The sequence below is a fragment of the Geotrypetes seraphini genome, chromosome 8, assembly GCF_902459505.1.
Source record: "Geotrypetes seraphini chromosome 8, aGeoSer1.1, whole genome shotgun sequence".
In the NCBI taxonomy this organism is placed as follows: domain Eukaryota; kingdom Metazoa; phylum Chordata; class Amphibia; order Gymnophiona; family Dermophiidae; genus Geotrypetes; species Geotrypetes seraphini.
In genome coordinates this window covers 188,064,455-188,085,230 of record NC_047091.1, presented here as the reverse complement: position 1 = coordinate 188,085,230, position 20,776 = coordinate 188,064,455, and the positions used below count along the sequence as shown (strand labels likewise).

Here is a 20,776-nt window from a genome sequence, read left to right as displayed (position 1 = left end):
ATCCTTCCTCTATTATTTTCCCAATATGAATAACAAAAAATTATACCTCCCCCCAAACATTACACGGTGTAAAGTTCAATAGAAAATGGTGTTTACTCATTACAATAAGAAGTTAATGGCTCCCAAATTTTATTAAATTTCTTATAGTTACCTTGTTGTATAGCTGTTGTTCTTTCCATTTTATATATGTGATATAATGAGTTCCACCAAAAATTATAGTTGAGTCTACTGTAATTTTTCCAATTACTTGTAATATATTGAATGGTGACTCCTGTCATTATCAATAAAAGCTTATTGTTATTTGATGATCTCTTTCTTTTTCTTGTAAAAAGTTTCATTTTTTCCACCTTTAATTTTTTTCTGACCTTAGGCCACTTGAAACCTGTTCGCAGGCCGGGAGCATCGATCCTTTTACGGATTTAAATTTACTCGATTTCCCCGGACCACTGAGTCCTTCAATCTCACAATCAGCGGTCTTTCCCTCCATGTCAAAGCCTTCTAATGACTTTAAGCAGTGCACCCAGTTCAACAGGGCCGTATGAGTCACTGATCCACATAACCGGTATGTTCGGTGCCTTGGTCCTTACCACTATGCAGACTCTTGTTAGTGCTGCTCCAAGCTTCAAAAAAGATCACTAAAAGCTAGACAGCTCCAATTTCAAAAACTTCTTGATACAGCATTGGGAGTGTCTGCAACTTCCAACACAGAAACACAAAAACCATCTTTGGCATCGAAGCCAGCACCAACTTCAACCCCTCAATCAATGGTGGTATCAGGATTGCTTGGTAAAAAAAGCTAAGAAGCATAAGCATTATTCTCCATCTAGGGCATGTATCTGCATTCAATCATACATCGGTATCTCTATTTTATCCCAGGACAAGCAGGCAGCATATTCTTGACTGATGGGTGACGGCACCGACGGAGCCGTCACCCATCAGTCAAGAATATCTGCCTGCTGTCCCTGGATAACACCTGTTACGGTAAGTAACTGTGCTGTCCACTCCATCAACGCATTCTAAGCATCGATGCATCAAGATGGCTGCCATCTTTACAAATGGTGTCTCCTTGAAGGCGAATCTCATCATTGAGGTCACCAACGCCTCAACACCCAATTGCACCATCTGTACCGATGTCTACCACGGTATCAGTGCTTTCTGTACAGGACCAATCTATTCAGAGGCCTACTCTTTCATACCCTTCCTCATCAGAAAATATTGACAACGGATGCTTCCTTGTTTGGGTGAGGAGCGCACCTCGATGGCCTCCATTCTTAAGGCAGCTGGTGGTTACACTCAGGTTTTCAGTGGGAGCCTATGAGCACAGACAAAACAATTAATATGCCTGAGAAACAAGAAAAAGTACAGCGTGCGCTGCAAAGTCGAGATGAAATGTAAAGAGCTTGGATCCTGATGGCACATTAAACTCAAATTACGAGCAATCCTCAATGCTCTCCATACTTTCAATATCTCCTCCTCAATCAGGTAGTGCTCATCTGAACAGATCACCAAGTAGCCATGTACTACATGGGAGGGTCAAGATTTTGCCTCCTTTGTTAAGAAGTCATACAGGAATGGTCCTGGGCGATCCCTCACAACGTATTCCTCAAAGCTGTTTACCGAGCAGGAAAACAAAACATTCGAGCAGACAAGCTCAGCAGATTCCTACAACCTCGCGATGTGTTACATCAGATATTTTCAGACTGGGGGATCAGAGTTCATCTTAGTGCTATTAGTGCTTTTCATACACCTCCAGATAAAAAGCCGCTATCTGTCCATCCTTTGATCTCCAAATTCATGAAGGGCTCTTTTCATATCAAACCTCCAACAGTTGCTTAGAATCTTAATATTATACTATTAGTCCTGATGAAGCCTCCTTTTGAGCCAACCAAAACTATTAAAAATAGACCAATGGCTCCAGGAGAATGTGTTATCTTTGAATATCGCAAAAACGAAATCTATATTCTTCCCCTGGAAAGACAGACTCAAGCCTTTCTCCTCCACCTGTATCAAAAATATTTGTATTCAAACAGTCGATAAGATAAAAGTTTTAGGTATTATCCTTGACCACTAACTCAACTATCATTAACAAATTAATACAGTTGTCAAAAGTTGCTTTCCATAAGCTGTGTATGATTAGATCTACGGTTAACTTTCTCGACGCCTCATCCTTAAACACCCTAATACATTCCCTGGTAATACCTAAATTGGATTATTGCAATTCACTCTACAAGGAAATTGCACAAAAAGAAATGAGAAGATTACAAATAATACAAAACACTGCAATAAAAATAATTACAAGAAAAAGGAAATTTGACCACGTATGCCATTACTAAAGAATGCACACTGGCTCCCCATCAATCATAAAATCACATACAAACTGGCATTAAATCATATTTAAAGTACAACTATTCAAAGCCCCACTATTTTTAGACAGAGTAATTATCCCTTAACAATCCATTATCCCAGGACAAGCATGCAGGTATTCTCTCTAGTGGGTGACGTCATCCAACGGAGCCCCGATGCGGACATCTCACAAGCATACTGCTTGTAGAAACTTTTAGAAGTTTCGAGTTGCCCACACCGCGCATGCGCGAATGCCTTCCCGCCCGATGCACCGGGCGTGTCTCCTCAGTTCTTTCTCTTCCGCGGAGCTGAGAAGTTTGCCTTTGAAACTCTCTGCGCGAAGTTCCTTTATTGTGCCTTCTGTGCCCGCGGGTTTGGGTTTTTCTTTTGTGCTCATTTTCGTGGGCTCACGTTGCGTTTTGTTGTTTTAAAAAAAAAAAAAAAAAAATTTCATTCGATCGTTCGACGGGGCAGGCCGCGGTGCCTTCCGATGTCTCTTCAGGTCAGGTAGCGCAGCCTCCAATCCCTCCAGTGGTGCTTAAGGTGCCCAAGGCATCTAAATCCAAGCCCCCTGGCGGCTGAGTGACCGATGTCTGTGCGGGAGGTCCCATTGCTGATGCGGATCCCTCTTTGCCGGCATCGTTCCATGCCCTGATGGAGAAGCGATTTGTCGAGCTCTTTACCAAAATTGGGCCAACGCTTCTCTCCCAGATCCAGCCTGGGCACGTGGAAGCCTCCTGCGAAGTCGAACCGCCTCCGGTGCCTCCTCTGCGCACACTCTCGCTGCTGGGAGCAGAGTCTCGGCGAGTGTCTAGTCTGGCTTCGGGGCATGCCTCGCAAGGAGCAGAGGCTTTGCCCATGCCACCTTTGGAACCGATACTCTTGATGCATGGCTTGCCTGGCCCGGACGCTTCCTCCGCGATGCCGGGCCTCGAACCTTGGGGAGCGCCTTGGGGGGCCTCGTCTCAGCCTCTGATGCTTCGATCCACAGCCTCCAGTCCCATCTACTCGGTGGCTGCCTCATCTGGACGTCGCTCGCCTCGTCGCTCGAGACCTGCTTCTCGACACAGCTCCGGTTGTCGATCGAGGCATTCCTCGAGGCACTCATCGAGGCATTCATCAAGGCATTCGTCGAGACACGCCTCGCCTCGTCGGAAGCATCCTTTCAGGGAGTTTTCCCCGGAGTACTCGCCCCTCCTTCATATGCCGGAACTCAAGGACTGCAGGGGTTCGTTCTCTCCATGCCGGTCCTCGGAATCGGCGCACCTCGAGGCCCGGCCCTGGCGGACCAGTTGTCATTTTCGTCCTTCCTGAGGCAGATGGCGGTGGATCTGGATATCACCCTGGATTCGGGTTCCAAGTTCTCGAAGGAGTATCTCCCTTTTCTCAGTTACAGCCCCTCAAATTTGGAGGTAAGGAAGGAAAAAAACCCTTGATAAGTTCAAAGGGAAATTGAAAAGTCACCTATTCAGGGATGCCTTTGAATAATTACCCTCCCGGGTTTAGCTTGACTTCGACACTCAATACAGGCAAGGCCATATCAACATATTTCCCTTATGTTTTATTCCTTTGTTCTCTCTCCTATATTGATTCTAGTTCCTTCCATTACCTTCCTCTCATTTAAAGTAAATCTGTGTTTCCCTAATAAATTGTTTTATCTTGCTTTGAAATTCTGAAAAAGCGATTTTACCAAATTTTTAAATAAACTTGGAAACCAGCAGTGTCTTTGTCTCTCAAACATCTCACGTGGAAAACAGTATTCTTAATCGGCATCACTTTGGCACGCTGAGCCAGTGAACTGCAAACGCTTGTCTCGGATACACTATATACCACATTCTACCATGATAGGGTGGTTCTCTGCACACATCTGAAATTTTTTCCTAAGGCCATTTTGGATTTTCATTCGAACTAGTCTTCTTTCCAAGACCATATTCTTACCCTGGTGAAGCTGCACTTCACACATTGGACTGTAAGTGTGCTCTTGCTTACTACCTGGATAGAACCAAACCTCAGAGAACTCCCATTCAACTGTTCCTCTCATTTGATCCAAGCAGCCTTGGACTCCCTGTCACCAAGAGAACTGTCATACAGAAAACTTTGGTTTGATCTCAGGGCCAATGGAGAATGCTGTGTGCAGCTTCACAGCAGCATCTAGTGGCCAAACTTGGTATTCACCTTACTTTGGTACTTTCATAGAAACATGATGGCAGATAAAAGCCAAATGGCCCAGCCAGTCTGCCCATCCACTATTTCTTCCTCTTCCTAATTCCATGTGTGAAAGGAAGAAATATAAAGGTATGGTTATACTACTGTCCTCCAGGACAGAATGAGCAGACAGATGAAGAAATTTTTCAGCAATTAAGAAAGCTAGCAAATTAGGCAACAGTATAATAATGGGTGATTTTAATTACTGTCTATTCCTCAAGAAACCCAGGTGTGTTCAACAAATAATCATACATCAAATTAATATTCAGTATATGTATTGAAAAATATTGAACTTCAAGCCTCTAGTCTACCCAATAATCAGCACCACTCAAAAAATACTCCCACTGTTTCATATAAAATCCTTCAAGTACAAACAAAATAAAAAAGGGGGAAAAAAACCCCAAATGAAAGAGAAGTGGAGAAAAAGACCTCAGTTAGGCTTCATGGGTCTGAAAAAACTCCACTCCTTGAAATAAACACAAAAATGTGTATTGCTGACATTGGGGAGGGAGCTCAAAAAATCCAATCAACATTAAATTGGAAGCATTGATTTTGAAACACAAAAAGTACTCAACTTTGTCAATAGGAAATTTCCATTCAAGAAACCACTTTCATAGCAAAACGAGACTAAAGGCTTCCCAAAACTCAGCATTCTTAAGCCATCATTCAGGTTATAAGCTCCACCTCTATAATTGTTAAATCCACCAATCAGTGCCCCTTTCCCAGGCAGCCCCGCTCTCACTGTCGGTCATCAAAAAAAACATACACTTTTGAGGATTCTACATCATTAACTATTTAGCAGTTACACAACAATTCTCAAAAAAACTTCTTTCAGTATATCTCAGAGCTTCCTTACCAATTCTGCACTTTTGTCGCACCAATCCCAGGCTCAATACCTTCTCCTTCAGTGAATTTCCATCAGTCATAAGTTGAAAGGCTCTTTCTCAGATGATTTTGTACCAGTGACAGACTAGATACCTCCTCCTTCAGCAATTTTCCATCAATCTCAAACCAATTCTATACCAATCACCTACCGCATCCCTCCATACTGAACCATTTTTCACCAATCATCCTGTCACCACCTTCCAACGCAGCTAAATAACCCCAATCATAATCACTTACCCTCTACATTCAAAACTATAATTTTTCTTACCAAAGTCTCAATACACTGTTTAAAAAAAATGCAAAAGTTAAATAGTTCTTTGTCTAATAGATGCTGGCATTGTAATCTGGATGTAGGGACTTTGGATCATCTTTTGTTCTATTGTCCCCATATCTTAGCCTTTTGGAACTCAATCTGAGATCAAGTAAATTGTTTATTGGAAAACCATGTAGCATTATCTTATGATACTGTGCTTTTTGGTATGTCTATGAGAAAAAAGAGTCAGATATAAGTACATAAGTACATAAGTAGTCGCCTCCGCCGGGGCAGACCAGAGGTCCATCCAGCCCAGCGGTCCGCTCACGCGGCGGCCCATCAGGCATATTGCCTGGTCAGCGGTCCCTGACTAATTTTATTGCCTACCTCTACACTTATCTCTAAACCTTCCACTGCTCTTATCTGTACCCCTCAATCCCTTTGTCTTCCAGGAACCTATCCAGGTCATCCTTGAAACCCTGTACTGTGCTATTTCTTATCACGGCCTCCGGAAGGGTGTTCCATGTGTCCACCACCCTCTGTGTGAAAAAGTACTTCCTTGCGTTTGTTTTAAACCTGTCCCCCTTCAATTTCATCGAGTGACCCCTTGTTCTTGTGGTTTCTTTCAAATTGAAAAATCTGTCTTTGTCAACCTTTTCGATGCCCCTCAGGATCTTGAAGGTCTCTATCATATCTCCTCTGAGTCTCCGCTTTTCCAGGGAGAACAGCCCCAGCTTCTTCAGTCTGTCAGTGTATGTAAGGTTTTCCATACCCTTAATCAGTTTAGTTGCTCTTCTCTGGACTCCCTCAAGCATTGCCATGTCCTTTTTGAGGTACGGTGACCAGTACTGTACACAGTATTCCAGATGTGGGCGCACCATAGCCCGGTACAGTGGCAGGATGACTTCCTTCGTTCTGGTCGAGATACCCTTCTTAATGATACCTAACATTTGGTTTGCTTTCCTCGAGGCTGTGGCGCATTGTGGCGACGCCTTCAATGTCGTGTCTACCATCACTCCCAAGTCTCTTTCCAGATTACTGACCCCTAGCATTGATCCCCCCATTTTGTAAGTGAACATCGGGTTCCTTCTCCCTATATGCATGACCTTGCATTTCCCTACATTGAAGCTCATTTGCCACTTTTTCGCCCATTCTTCCAATGTCGTAAGATCCCTTTGGAGATTCTCGCAGTCAACCGTGGTTTCAACCTTGCTGAATAGTTTGGTGTCATCTGCGAATTTGATGACCTCGCATTTTGTTCCCGCCTCCAGGTCGTCAATGAATATGTTAAACAGGAGCGGTCCCAGCACCGATCCTTGAGGAACCCCGCTCGTGACCCCTTGCCAGTCCGAGTAATGGCCCTTTACACCAACCCTCTGCTTCCTGTCTGCCAGCCAGTTTTTGATCCATCCATCCATAGCTTCCTGAGCAACCGCTCATGTGGTACCTTATCGAAGGCTTTCTGGAAGTCTAGGTAAATTATGTCTATGGGTTCACCTTTGTCCACCTGGTTATTTACCCCCTCAAAGAAGTACAACAAGTTTGTGAGGCACGACCTACCCTTGCAGAACCCATGCTGGCTCGACCTTAGCTGTCCATTTTTTCGATATGGTCACAGATGCTGTCCTTAATCAGTGCCTCCATCATCTTTCCCGGGACCGATGTGAGGCTTACCGGCCTATAGTTTCCCGGGTCGCCCCTCGAACCCTTCTTGAAGATGGGCGTGACATTAGCTATTTTCCAGTCCTCCGGGATCTCTCCAGTTTTTAGGGATAGGTTGCATATTTGCTGAAGTGTCTCTGCTATTTCATTCCTTAATTCCTTGAGCACCCTTGGGTGAATGCCGTCCGGACCTGGTGACTTGTCGCTCTTTAGCTTGTCTATCTGCCTGAGGACATCCTCCTGGCTCACCTCTAATTGGACCAGCCTGCTATCTTGATCTCCATTTTCTATCTTTTATTGATTTTGACTGGAGTTGCCATCCAACATATTACTAATAACTGGAAAGATCATAGTAGGCTCAATTTTAAGTTTTGGTGGAATTCAGTATGTCACATATATAGAATGGAAAGATCAATAGCGGTACAGAATGGAAATTCTAAAAATTAAAATTTGGGAGCCATTAACGTCCTTTTGTCATGATTGATGCCATTTTTCTAATATTTTTCTATTAATTATGTAATATTTAGAGTTGGGTGGGGGGTGGGTTTCCATTATATGAAAATAAAATAAGTAGAGGGATTCGTGGGTGGGAGGGGGAGGGTTATATTTACAATTATAAGATATAATGATAAGATGCACAAGTGCTTAGATTTATGTTTATTTATTATAAATTTTTGTACACTTGATGAATAGGATGCTGGGAATGATTAAAAAAGGGATGGTTAGCAAAACTAAGAATATTATAATGCCCCTGTATCGCTCCACGGTGCGACCTCATTTGGAATATTGCGTTCAATTCTGGTCTCCTTATCTCAAGGAAGATATAGTGGCACTAGAAACGGTTCAAAGTTTTAAAATGCATAAAGAATTAAAAAAAAAACAAATGCTGACCATTCTACTCTAAGATTAAGACCCTTCAGTTAGACAGAATGTAGTTCATAAATCCATCTCTGTCCATGCTGTCTAAGATATCGCTGCCAATTCCACCTTCTGTCTGATTTATAGCATTGCTCAAGCACGATACACTTAAGCAAAATCATGCTGCAAACAACAAGCAACTAGAGGTTCATCCATCCTGCGTGGAGTTAGACCTGGACCGATGCTCTAACAAATGGACATGTTGTTGAAGTTTGGCCTACATATATCTTTTGGAGGAGGATAGGCAGGGGAGAGCTTCAATGGCTGAGAGGGTGTAGATGGGCTGAAGTAAGTCTTAACAGAGATTTTGGCAGTTGGAACTCAAGCACAGTACCGGGTAAAGCTTTGGATTCTCGCCCAGAAATAGCTAAGAAGAAAAAATAATAATAATAATAATAATTTAAATTGAATCAGATTGGGCAGACTGGATGGACCATTCGGGTCTTTATCTGCCGTCATCTACTATGTTACTATGTTACTATATGTTTCATGAGTAAATCAAGGAAAATTTTTGTTGTTTACCTGCAATTACATCACTTTCTTTTCCAGAGATAAATAACAAAAAGATTTGACATCGATTTGTGAACATTTCTTAAGAAAGAACTGAATATTTCACAGGACTGTAGCTAGACCATTGGTCTTACCAAATAAGGCTATTCTTATGTTGTTGTTTTTTTTAATTATTCAAAAAAAAAATTTCAACATACAATTCTTTCAGAACAGTAAAGGATAAAGATATACATCATACAAAGAAATAATTAATTCTAACACAAATCTTTCTAGTCCACATTAAGTTGGATGAACTACCTTAATTATATCTCACAATACAGGAAATAACAAAATTAACTTGAAGATACTCAAGTTAGATCTTTAGTGTTCTCTATCTTTTGTTTGGCTCTCAGTAAAGTCCTGTTTTCAAACTTTCTCTACATCTTTTCCCTGTTCACAAAAACTTAAAAATTGCTGAAGCTGTGTAGGATCCCAAAAAATAAATTCTTTCTCCTGTATTTTGATTATATACTTACATGGAAATTTTAGAAAAAATGTGTCTGCCAGAGCCAAACCTCTAGATTTTAACAATAAAATTCCTTCCTTCGCATTTAAGTTGCTCTGGCAACATAAGAATTGCCACTGCTGGGTCAGACCAGTGGTCCATCGTGCCCATCAGTCTGCTCCTGCAGCGGCCCTTAGGTCAAAGACCAGTGCCCTGAGTCTAGCCTTACCTGTGTACATTCTGGTTCAGCAGGAACTTGTCCAACTTAGTTTTCCCCTATAACCGCTTCCGGAAGAGGGTTCCAGTTTTCCACCACTCTCTGGGTGAAGAAAAACTTCCTTACGTTTGTACAGAATCTATACCCTTTTAACTTTAGAGAGTGCCCTCTTATTCTCTCTAACTTAGTCTATTCCCTTCATTATCTTGAATGTTTCAATCATGTCCCCTCTCAGTCTCCTCTTTTCAAGGGAGAAGAGGCCCAGTTTCTCTAATATCTCACTGTACGGCAACTCCTCCAGCCCCTTAACCATTTAAGACGCACTTCTCTGGACTCTTTCGAGTAGTACTGTGTTCTTCTTCATGTACAGCGACCAGTGCTGGACGCAGTATTCCAGGTGGGGGTGTACCATGGCCCAGTACAGCAGCATGATCCCCTTCTCCGATCTGCTTGTGATCCCCTTCTTAATCATTCCTAACATTCTGTTCGCCGTTTTCGCATTGTGTGGACAGCTTCATCAACTTGTCGACCAGTACTCCCAGGTCTCATTCTTGGGGGGTCTCTCCGAGTATCGCACCAGACATCCTGTATTCATGTATAAGATTTTTGTTACCGACATGCATCACCTTACACTTACCCACGTTAAACCTCATTTGCCATGTCGTGGCCCGTTTCTCTTTATTTCTGCTTCTGTATATATCATCTACCTGCTTGAACTTCCACTGAATCATCACTGTGGCACTATTTTGGCTTTGGATTGGGAAAATGATGGGGGACATGCACTGTAGCTCTTTCATGTTAACTTGGTGAGAAAGACAGACTATGAACTGAAGAGTGACCCAAAGGGAAGTTTCAAGTTTATTATCAAATTTGATTAATCGCCTATTCCAAATTCTAGGCGATATACAAATAATTAAAATTACAGAGTTGGGGGTAACAGACACAGCTAACAAAAAACTAAGTCTACTAAACATGATAAAAAACCAACTTATACAAATATATTGAAACATGAGGAGAGGATAGGAAAGAAATACAATTTGATTATAAAGAAAACAATTAAGGTTGAATACGATAGGAAAGGGAAAGAAAAAATCAAAATATTTTTGAGGATAAAAGAGTATAAGCAATTCATTTATTCATCGAATGCATCTTTAAAAAAAAAAACCCTTAAGTTTACTCTTGCATTAAAATGAATAAAGATTTGGAAAAAGAAATATATTTCCAAGTTTTTTTCCTCTCTGTTTGCCTGCTGCTCCCTGCAATCTGTTTTAACTGTGTAATTTCTAGTTTTTACTCTGCTCAGGTAAAGATCTGCTTCTGGAAGACGTGGAGCTGCAGCAGCAGGTACTGGATGCTGTGAACTGTGTCCTGTATGTGCAGTTAAAGTACCGAGGGAATAAGGCTGATTATTACAACCCTTTGAACTCCTATATTCACCAGGTATGTATCTGGGGCCTTCCCAAAAGAGAATATGAACGTTGCACGAAAAGAAACCAGAGCTAAGAGAATAGGTAAAAAGTGGTTCAAATGGTTTTTTCCTTATTTCTCCAGACTATTCTGTGGTACTTATGTAGGGTGCTACTCCCGAAATACTTCTAATCTCCAGACAATCCATTTGTAATCCGCCTTGAACCACAAGGTAATGGCGGAATAGAAATCCCTAATGTAATGTAATGTAATGTAATGTGCAGGGTTATCTTCACTGGGAGGACTCCACCCCTGCTGCCCATATAGGGCTGGATTCAGTAAATGTCCCTGAAAAGTAGACATGGGGGGGATTTGTGCTTCATGCTGACTACTCCTTATAGAATAACACACGATTCGTTTTCTCGCACCCAACATTTGGGCAAGAGGACTAGAGAATGACACAGAGATGGAGACCTGCGGTAAATCTGCATGAAAGGGGGGGGAAGCCCAGCACTCGTATCACGGGAGTGGGAAGGCGGTAGAAAGCCTTGCTCCCATGGTTTAAAAAAAAAAGTGATTGCCATGGGTTGTCCCCTCTATGCCTCCCTCCCCTTCATCCTTCCCGCCCCGTGCATTTCAGTATCTTAGGAGCTTCAGCGACCAAGGGAAAAGCTTCACAGGCCTGCTCCAGGGCCTTCTTTCAGCCGAGTCCCTCCTTCCGATGTAACTTCCGGTTTACACAAGGACTTAACACCAGCTGAAACACGGTATAAATCATGGTGTCAATTTGGGCATGAGAAAAGAGGAAACTTAATGAGCGAGCTCCCAGGATTTTGGACTGATGAAAGAAAGAAAGGGAGCTTGGAGAAATTCTCTGAGTGACTCACAGTGGAACTCTGAGGCTTTTTCTACCCTCAGAAATCTGATGGCTATAATAATTCTAATAATAACATTTCTCCTATTTTGAAGTTGCTGCATACAGTAATGTTACCCTCCATTATCTCTCCACAAATGGTTCCAGGGGGGCAGCCTGAATAACTCTAAATATTTAGGACTCCTTTTATGAAGCCCTGTTAGCGGCTTTATCACACGCACATTTTTAGCGTGCACTAACCCCCGCGCTAGCCGAAAAACTACCGCCTGCTCAAGAGGAAGCAGTAGCGGCTAGCGCGGCTGGCAAATTAGCGTGCGCTATTACACACATTAAACCGCTAACGCGACTTTGTAAAAGGAGCCCTTAGAGTCCTGTAGGCAACAGAAAAGCTCCGAGGGTTCACATCCAGCTCTTTTCTTGAATTTCCAGAAAAATAGTTGATGAACCTCATTTTCAGAGCCTTTTAGTTTAAATGAGTCGCAAATAGAAACTTCTAGACTCAGCACATGATTAGACACAACCAGTCAGGATCCAGGAAAAATGTCTGTTTGTTGGTTGTTGTTTTTTTTCCAATTCTTTATTAATTTCAATACTTACAATAAGTGTAACAATGCATTTTATACTCAAATATCACACTTAATATTCTTGTAATAACCATTTCAGAATTGAATCCCCCTCCCCCCTTATCAATCACCATATTCATACATAAAATATCTATTATCAGCCCATATCAATATTCGAAATTCATTAACCTATCACCCTTCCCACCTCCCCCCTCCCAGGATGTGCATATTTAACGGGGAAAACACTATTTAAACGTCACAATATTTTGCTAATGGCTCCCAAATCTCCTGAAACCTCTTAAAATTCCCTTTCTGAATGGCCAATGTCCTTTCCATTTTATACTGTTATAATGTCTGTTTGTTAATACTTATAGACCGCCCTTTCGCAATAACAGCAGAGGGGTTTACAAATTTAAAAAAACAAAGCAAAAGAAAGGAACTCCATTGTCAAAAGGAAAGATGAATTAAATCTAAAAGTAAAATAAAAAAAGCTTTAGTCTGGAATCCCTCCCCAAGAAAATCTAATTACAGCAAGAATCTCATATTCGTCTAAGAGGATGCTAAATTGGAAAGGGAAGTTTTCAGGAGACTTCTCAATGTAATATAGGAAAGTTCAGTACATAATTCAATAGGAAGAGACTTCCATAAATATGGTTCAGAAGCAAAATAAAGCAGAATTATGTGTCGACGTGAACCGAGGGCAGGGACCAGTGGTGAGTGTTAGAGGAAGGTAAATTTCTAATTGGTCTATATGCTTTGATAAGTAATCAGGTGTGCCTGAATGTAAAGCTTTGTGCATTAATCGGAATGCTCCTTCAGAAGCGGAGTTTCATGGTCATATCAGGCAGGCATTGTTTACAATTCTGATAGCAGTATTTTTCTGTTTTAGAGCTAGATTTTTCCTCTTCCCATGAAATTCTGCCCATCTTACTCTTTGCCCCTTCTTTCCTTTGGGATAAGAGAAGGTCGATAAGAATTCAGCTTTTTTGTAGAACATTGGACCCAGAATTAGAATGGTTCATGCCTCAAGGGTTATTTTGAATGGATACTTTTCATTGGACCAGTGTATAGAGTATCCAAAGATGTTACTGTACTTCAGCTTTTGAAACCAGTTGGAACCGTTCTTCAGATAACTGAATGGTCTCTCACTGTAGAAAGACTGTCCCTCTCACTTGCTTATCACATACTGAATGAGACAAGACAAAAGAAGAGGGAAAAACAAATGAACCAGCCCTGAACCCTCTGGTCTCTCAATCATATGGTGGGAAGATGGGCTGGTGGAGCAAATCAGTCTGTCAGTAAGGGTGAAACAAGCTGGGTACAAATGGGGATCCCCTGAGAAGAGAGGGATCAGTTTGCTTCAGATATAGCTAATTGGGAGAAGGACTTTTTGATTGAGGGCCAGCTCCCCCTCTGTTCTCTCCATTATTTGCACCAATAAAATGATAAATACATTAATAGCACAGGCAAACTTCTGTTTTGCCAAAAACTGGATTTATTTTGACTGGTAGAATATAAATGACTTCAAATAAATTTTAAAATAGATTTCACAAAGAAAGTAAAGTTGCTTACCTGGAATGAGTCTCTCCATAGACAGCAGGATAAATCAGACATACACAATCCTTCCCTCTGCCCTGGGGAGTTAGCCTGTTTTAGTTTTGAACTAGCCTAAGGGTGGAAACAAAGTCGCTGTGTGGGAACTGATGTGCATTTAAGAAACATAAGAATTGCTATTCTGGGCCAGACCAATGGTCCATCTAGCCCAGTGGTCTCAAACTCAAACCCTGTGCAGGGCCACATTTTGGATTTGTAGGTACTTGGAGGGCCTCAGAAAAAATAGTTAATGTCTTATTAAAGAAATTACAATTTTGCATGAGGTAGAAATCTTTCCTTTTGACTAAGTCTTAATAATAATGTTGTAATTTATAACTAAAGAGACATATGATCAAGAAACTGTTTTATTTTAATTTTGTGATTATAATTAACATACTGTGGGCCTCAAAATAGTCCCTGGCGGGCCGCATATGGCCCCCTGGACTGCGAGTTTGAGACCACTGATCTAGCCCAAGATCCTGTTTCCGACAGTGGCCAACCCAGGTCCCATGTACCTGGCAAAAACCCAAAGAGTAGCAACATTCCAGAGCTGAGATTATGATGTCATAATGCCTCATTCCACCAATGCCTAAGAGCCAAACTCATCAGTGATGTCACAATGGCTTGACTGTCCTATACTTGGCTCACTTAAGAACATAAGTCCATCAAGCCCAATATCCTGTTTCCGACAGTGGCCAACTCAGGTCCCAAGTACCTATCTAGATCCCAATTTGCAAATTGCCCTTGGGCTAACATAAAAATCTGTTCTGGGTCAGACCCATGGTCCTTTTTCCAATCCAGGCAGCAGCATCTCTTGTCTACTGAGAGTCCCCATTATAGGTAAGTGACTTCTCTTTTGAGGAAATTTGGGGGGGAAAAGGTTAATCCCCCTATATTCAGCCTGCAGCATTTGGCAGCCACCACAAGCAAAACCTAAGTATTTGGTGGCAGTGCTTGGATATTGTGATAAGTACTCAGCACTATCCAGGTAGTAGCGATGTCCAGAAACACTTAGGACAACCTTGACTAGTTATCTGGGTAGCAGGGCTGAAAATCGCTGCGACCTGAATAATTTTGGTTTCCGTCCTTGGACTGCCTTTTATGTGGCACGAGTGATTGTACTTAAATGTTTGTCTGCAATTGCGGACTTACTGCCAGAGTAAAAGCAGTTAATGTTGCTGGATTTCAAAAAGGTACTGGAGAAATTGCTGGTGGACAAGTCTATAAACTGTTTTTAAGGTAGACATGAGGAAGCCACTGCTTATCTCTGAGTTGGTAGCCTCTACTTGGAGGGGCTCTGCCAGGGTTTGTGAGTGGGAACAGCTACTGTTGGAAACAGGATTTTGAGCTAGACGGACCCAGATGTCTAGGTATCATTTGTAAAATCAGCATAATTTTCTTGTGTGTTTAAATATTTTGTAGATGCCCTGTTTATAAAAAACTGCACTGGCTACCAATAGAAGCGCGAATACTATTCAAATTTGCCTGCACCTGCTTCAAACAAATCTGGGGCCTAGCACCTTCCTACCTGCAAACTCACTTCATCCTACACAACCCCACACGAACAACCAGAACCAAAAACTTCTTTGCATACCCAAAGACCACAGGCTGCAGATACAAATCCTTCCTGGATAGAACCTTTAAGTTCCACAAGTCTGGCTGAGAAACTACATAAATGAACCCAATCTGACTTACAGTGCATTCTGAAAATCAATTAAAACCGCCCTATTCGCCAAATTCATTGACTAAAACTATCCTCTCCCTCACTAGGATTTCCCCTCTGTAAACGCCTTTTCCTTCCCTCAAGAAGATCCTTTATTGCATTCTTTATCCATAGAACTCCAATTAGTATGTAAGCTTTCTATTTAGACTTATTGTATTGTATTCAGACTTATTGCTATTCGCTGACTGTCCAGCCTTCTTTCAATGTGAACCACCTAGAAGTCGCCTGACTATGGCGGTATAGAAAAATAAAGTTATTATTATTATGTTATAAAATAGTGATGAGTTATTGGTGGGGTTTAGATTTTAGGATTTTGGTCTAGATTTGCTTAGTTCATATTGTATTTTGTATCTTATAGTTCTTTTGACCTCTCTCTTCCATTGTGATGAGGAACATTTCAGTCTTTGTGCTAACATAACTGATCCATGTGTGGGTTTTGGGAGGGATGCTCTGTATTTTATGCATGTGGTTGGTATGTGATAAGTTTCTTTGAATTTTAAATTTGTGGGTTATGTTGTATGTTCTGTTCCAACCAGAGCCTTTGAGGGAAAACTCTACAACCTGAAAGAATAAATCTACCCCTATTATACTTAGGAGTTGAGAACTTCTCCCACAATCCAATCGCATATAGGGAAGCCATTCTTAACATTTAAAGTATGGTCCCTTTACAAATGACATTTAATACCAGTCTTATTTTTCAGGTGTTGATCCGTAGGACTGGAATTCCAATCAGCTTATCTGTTTTGTACCTGACAGTCGCTCGGCAGCTCGGAGTCCGTCTCCAGCCTGTCAATTTTCCTAGTCACTTTCTACTGAGATGGAGCCAGGTGGCAAATGGGTGAGGTTGAGTAAAGCAGTGCCTTAGGCTAAATTTTTCTAAAGTAGTTTTTGTGGTACAGAAAGCTGGAAGTTGTTTTTTTTCTTACAAGTCTTAACAGCACTGCTCTCGCTGGAAGCAGCAAAAGTTCATGGAAGTCGTGTCCTCAACTTGGACAATGCCTTCTGCAAAGTAGATTTGAAAAAGCCAAGAAAGTTTTAGCTGCTGGAGGTAAAGAGGCAAGCAGCAGCAAGTTTTATTGAGGCCTCTCGCAATGGTGTATACTTTTAACCTGGTCTGAAAACAAAACGACCAAGCTTGTCTCCATGGCATCTCTCAGTTCTTTCCTCATATCCCAAGTTTGTGTCCATGATGTTCTTCTCTTTTTTTATTTATCCAGTTCCTTGTTCCATCCTACTATGTCTTCCTCAATAATGAATACATACCTGAATGCTATTCTCCAGAGTTCTACCCTTCACTGCCTTCATCCCTTTCCACTTTCTTCTTTCCATACTGAGTCAGGAGCCCTGTGGGAAATGTCTTAACTGTGCTTCCAGAATAACTCTCTCATCTCTGCCCTGTCCAGATAGAAAAAAAAAGTGTTACCTGGGAGGCATCCTAACCAAAGGAAAACATGTAAACATGAAATTGCACATCAGAAAATGTCCTCTCTGCACTGCAGGGGGGTAGCCACTGGCAGGCCTGAGCCCACCCAACAGTGATGCACCTAAATCCAGTGCCAGAGTGGAGGAAACAGGCTGGGCTTCTGCATCTCTCTCTTCATGGGTCAACGGCAGCAATTTCCACATTCTGCCTGTCGTTAACCTAGAAGCCTTCCCCTTTGCTGTGTCCCATCCCCTCTGTTACAACTTCCAGGGCAGAACACGGCAGAGGGGAGGTTTCTGGGTTAGTTGGCAGGCAGTGTGTGGAAATAGCTGCCACTGACCCATGAAGAGAGCAACATGGAAGCCCAGCCTGTTTTCTTCTCACTGGAAAGAGAGTTGTGGATAAAGTAGAAAGAGGGAGGGAAGGGGAGTTGCTAAGTTGTGGATGTGAGAGGGAGAAATGCTGGACATGGGGTGCAGGGGCTGGGGAGGAAGGGGGAGATGCAGCAAAGGGGTCAGAAAGGGATGGGGATAAGGGTGGGGGAGGGTCAAGAGAGGGAGAAAATGTTGGATATGGGGCTAGAGGGGAGTGAGTGATGGTGAATGGGGAGAGGAAGAAATATTGGACATGATGGAGGAAAGGAAAGATGTTGCATGGAGGGAGTGGAAAGAGATTCTGGACCCAGGGCACAAGGAAGGAAGGGAGGGAGATATGTTGGACATGAGGGAGGGTGAGGAACATCGGAGGTGGAGGAAGGAGAAAGGGAGATGTTGGATCCAGAAACAGAAGGGAGAGCTAAGAGAGGGAAAATGCTAGACCATGAGGGAGGGAAGAAAGGATACAGAGAGATGAGAGGCCATGACTTTCCTCATACAAGAGGAGATTCATCTCCTTTATCATCTTGGGTCATTCTTCTTTAAACCTTTTCTAATTCTGCTATATCTTTTTTGAGATACAGCGACCAGAATTGAATGCAATACTTGAGGTGAGGTTGCACCATAGTGTCTTGTAATGATGATCTTCATTTGTATACTTTTAACCTGGTCTAAAAACAAAACTTGTCTCCATGGCATCTCTCAGTTTACCTCACATCCCAAATTTGCTGTCCATGTTGAATTTGTCTGTTCTTGTTCTTTTTTTTGTCCAGTTCCTTGTTACATCCTACTGTGTCTTCCTCACTAATGAATAATAAATGTTTCTATGAGTAATCCAAGAAACTATGATTTGGGTTATTCTTCCCAATGTGCATCACTTTGCATTTGTCCTCATTAAATTTCATTTGCCATTTGGATGCCCAGTCTTCCAATTTGCTAAGGTCTGCCTGCAATTTTTCAGTCTGCATGTGTTTTAACAACTTTGAACAGTTTAGTGTCATCTGCAAATTTAATCACCTCACTCGTCATTCCAATTTCCAGATCATTTATAAATATGTTAAATAGCAACAGCCCTGGGTCAGATTCCTGCAGCATGCCACTATTTACCCTCCTCCACTGAGAAAAATGGCCATTTAACCCTACCCTCCATTTTTCTGTCCAATAATCAGCTCCTAATCCACAACAAAACATTGCCTCCTATTCCACGACTCTTTAATTTTCTCAGGAGTCTCTTGAGAAAATTTGTCAAAAGCTTTCTGAAAATCTAGATACACTATGTCAACCACATTTGTTCACACCTTCAAAGAAATGCATCAAATTAGTGAGGCAAGACTGAACCCATGCTGACTGTCTCATTAAACCATGTTTGTCTACGTGTCCCATAATTTTATTTTTTTTGTAACAATTTCAGTTACTGTATTTTTCTCAGCACTGAAGTCAGGTTCATTGGTCTGTAATTTCCCGGATCACACCTAGAACCTTTCTTAAAAATTGGCATAACATTAGCCACCCTCTAATCTTCAGATACTACAAATGATTTTAGTGATTAGATTACAGATTACTAACAGCAGGTCAGCAATTTCATGTTTGAGTTATTTTAATACCCTGGAATGTATACCATGCAATCCAGGTGATTTAGCACTCTTTAACTTGTTGATTTGGCTCAGTATGTCTTCCAAGTTCACAGAGATTTCAGCAGCTGATGACAGACAGGAAAGCAGAAAAGAGAACTTGAACCAATGTGATGAAGTAGGAAAAAGTGTAGACAACAAAGGTAGAATTAAAGCATTTTATTTTGAATGTTTTAAATGGAATATGTTAGCTTTGGGAAATGAGCATAGCAAATGTCTATATCGTGTTCAGAAGAAAAGGAAATTAATTTATTTCAGTTTTTCGTGTTACAGAACCTACTAAGTTTAACTTCTTGGGGTTCCTAGTTCAATTTTTGTCTAAATATTTTTATTTCTAATTTGTGATCCCTTGCTCTGTATTTGGTGAGGGTCCTCTGGTTTGATAGTGATGGCAGGTGGGGAAATTGGAAGGGAGGCAGGAGGAGAGGAGAGGAAAGGAAAGGGATCGGGGAGGGGGGCCCGCCTTTATTTTCTGACCTGGGCCCTAACATATATAATACTTGTTTGACCCTTGTTGTATAGATGGTGAGGATCCCTCAGCATCCCCAGCTGAGGACCTGCTTCAAAAATGGCCAGAACTACCAAGCTTTGCAGTCGGCAACAGCATCCTTGAGCCGCAGACAACTAAACATGCGTGGGTTAGCAGCATTGGTGGCTTAGGATTATTACTGCTGCCTGTCAAGCCTGGTAAAAGGGATTTCTGCATTTGCTGCCCTGCACAGCTCCCTGTGAGAAGTCACTGTTAGCGCAGCTTTGCAAATTACTAGAAAAGCATTTTAATTAATATCACATCACAGTGTGAACCAATTGGAAGTAGAAGGGGTGATGATAGGTGCCATTGACTTGTGTTTGAGTCCTGGGGCTCCTTTTACTAAGCAGCGATAGAGTTTTTAGCACGTGCTAAACCTGCGCTAGTTGGCTAGAACTAACGCCAGCTCAATGCTGGCGTTAAGGTCTAGCACGGGCGGCAATTCAGCACGCGCTAAAACCGCTATCACAGCTAAGTAAAAGAGCCCCTAGTGATTTGATGAATATCATCAAGTTTTCGTGGCAGAATACAGAAGTAGCTTGCCGGGCCTTTCTTCTGTGCAGTATAAATTCGATGTTGGCGCAGGGGTAGCTGCTTAAAAATTTTATGATGACTGAACACTAGAATTTGTACTTTGTGTAACTTTTCTTTTAACAGTCACGGTGCTCATTATGTACACTTGTAAAATAAAGTACGAAAATCCACAGCTGGCCTGGAACAGAACATTGGATCAGAATCTGAGAAAAGACCTAGAGTTAATTAACTAATGCTCTGACGTTGACTTATTGTGGTTCTTTCATTAGGAGTTCTGACATCTCAGACTATGTATATATTGATGCCTTCGGGAATGGGAAGCAACTGACGGTGAGAGAGTGCGAGTACCTGATCGGCCATCATGTGACTGAGGAGTTCTATGGCTCCGTCAGTATCACAGAGGTGTTGCAGCGCATGGTGGGAAATCTCTTAAGCTTGGGAAAGCGGTAGGTTTTTTTTCTGCATGTGTTGAAATATCAGGCTTTAGAAATCACTGCAGAAGAAGTCTCTTTCCAGCAAGTGGATCCCAAGGATTCATTTTACATCCGTATCATTTTAATCCAGCCTGCCATAAAATGATCTTCCCTAAGTTGCAGCAGGGACTGCCAGACCAGTCAGGGTGAGAGAGGGTAATAGTGTCATCTGCTA

General features: G+C 41.9%; 1 protein-coding gene across 4 annotated transcripts in view; it reads left to right on the top strand.

The window, feature by feature from the left end:
- FBXO21 (F-box protein 21) overlaps nt 1–20,776 on the top strand; it is a 124,440-nt gene that overhangs the window by 37,535 nt on the left and 66,129 nt on the right. For all 4 annotated transcript variants that reach the window (XR_004540314.1, XM_033954386.1, XM_033954384.1 and 1 more), the window contains 3 exons: nt 10,781–10,917; nt 16,339–16,475; nt 20,398–20,574. Coding sequence is in view for 3 of the 4 variants with exons in the window: in XM_033954386.1 (XP_033810277.1) it covers nt 10,781–10,917; nt 16,339–16,475; nt 20,398–20,574 (451 nt within the window). In the remaining variant the exon portion in view is untranslated. The remainder of the gene's footprint in view (nt 1–10,780; nt 10,918–16,338; nt 16,476–20,397; nt 20,575–20,776) is intronic.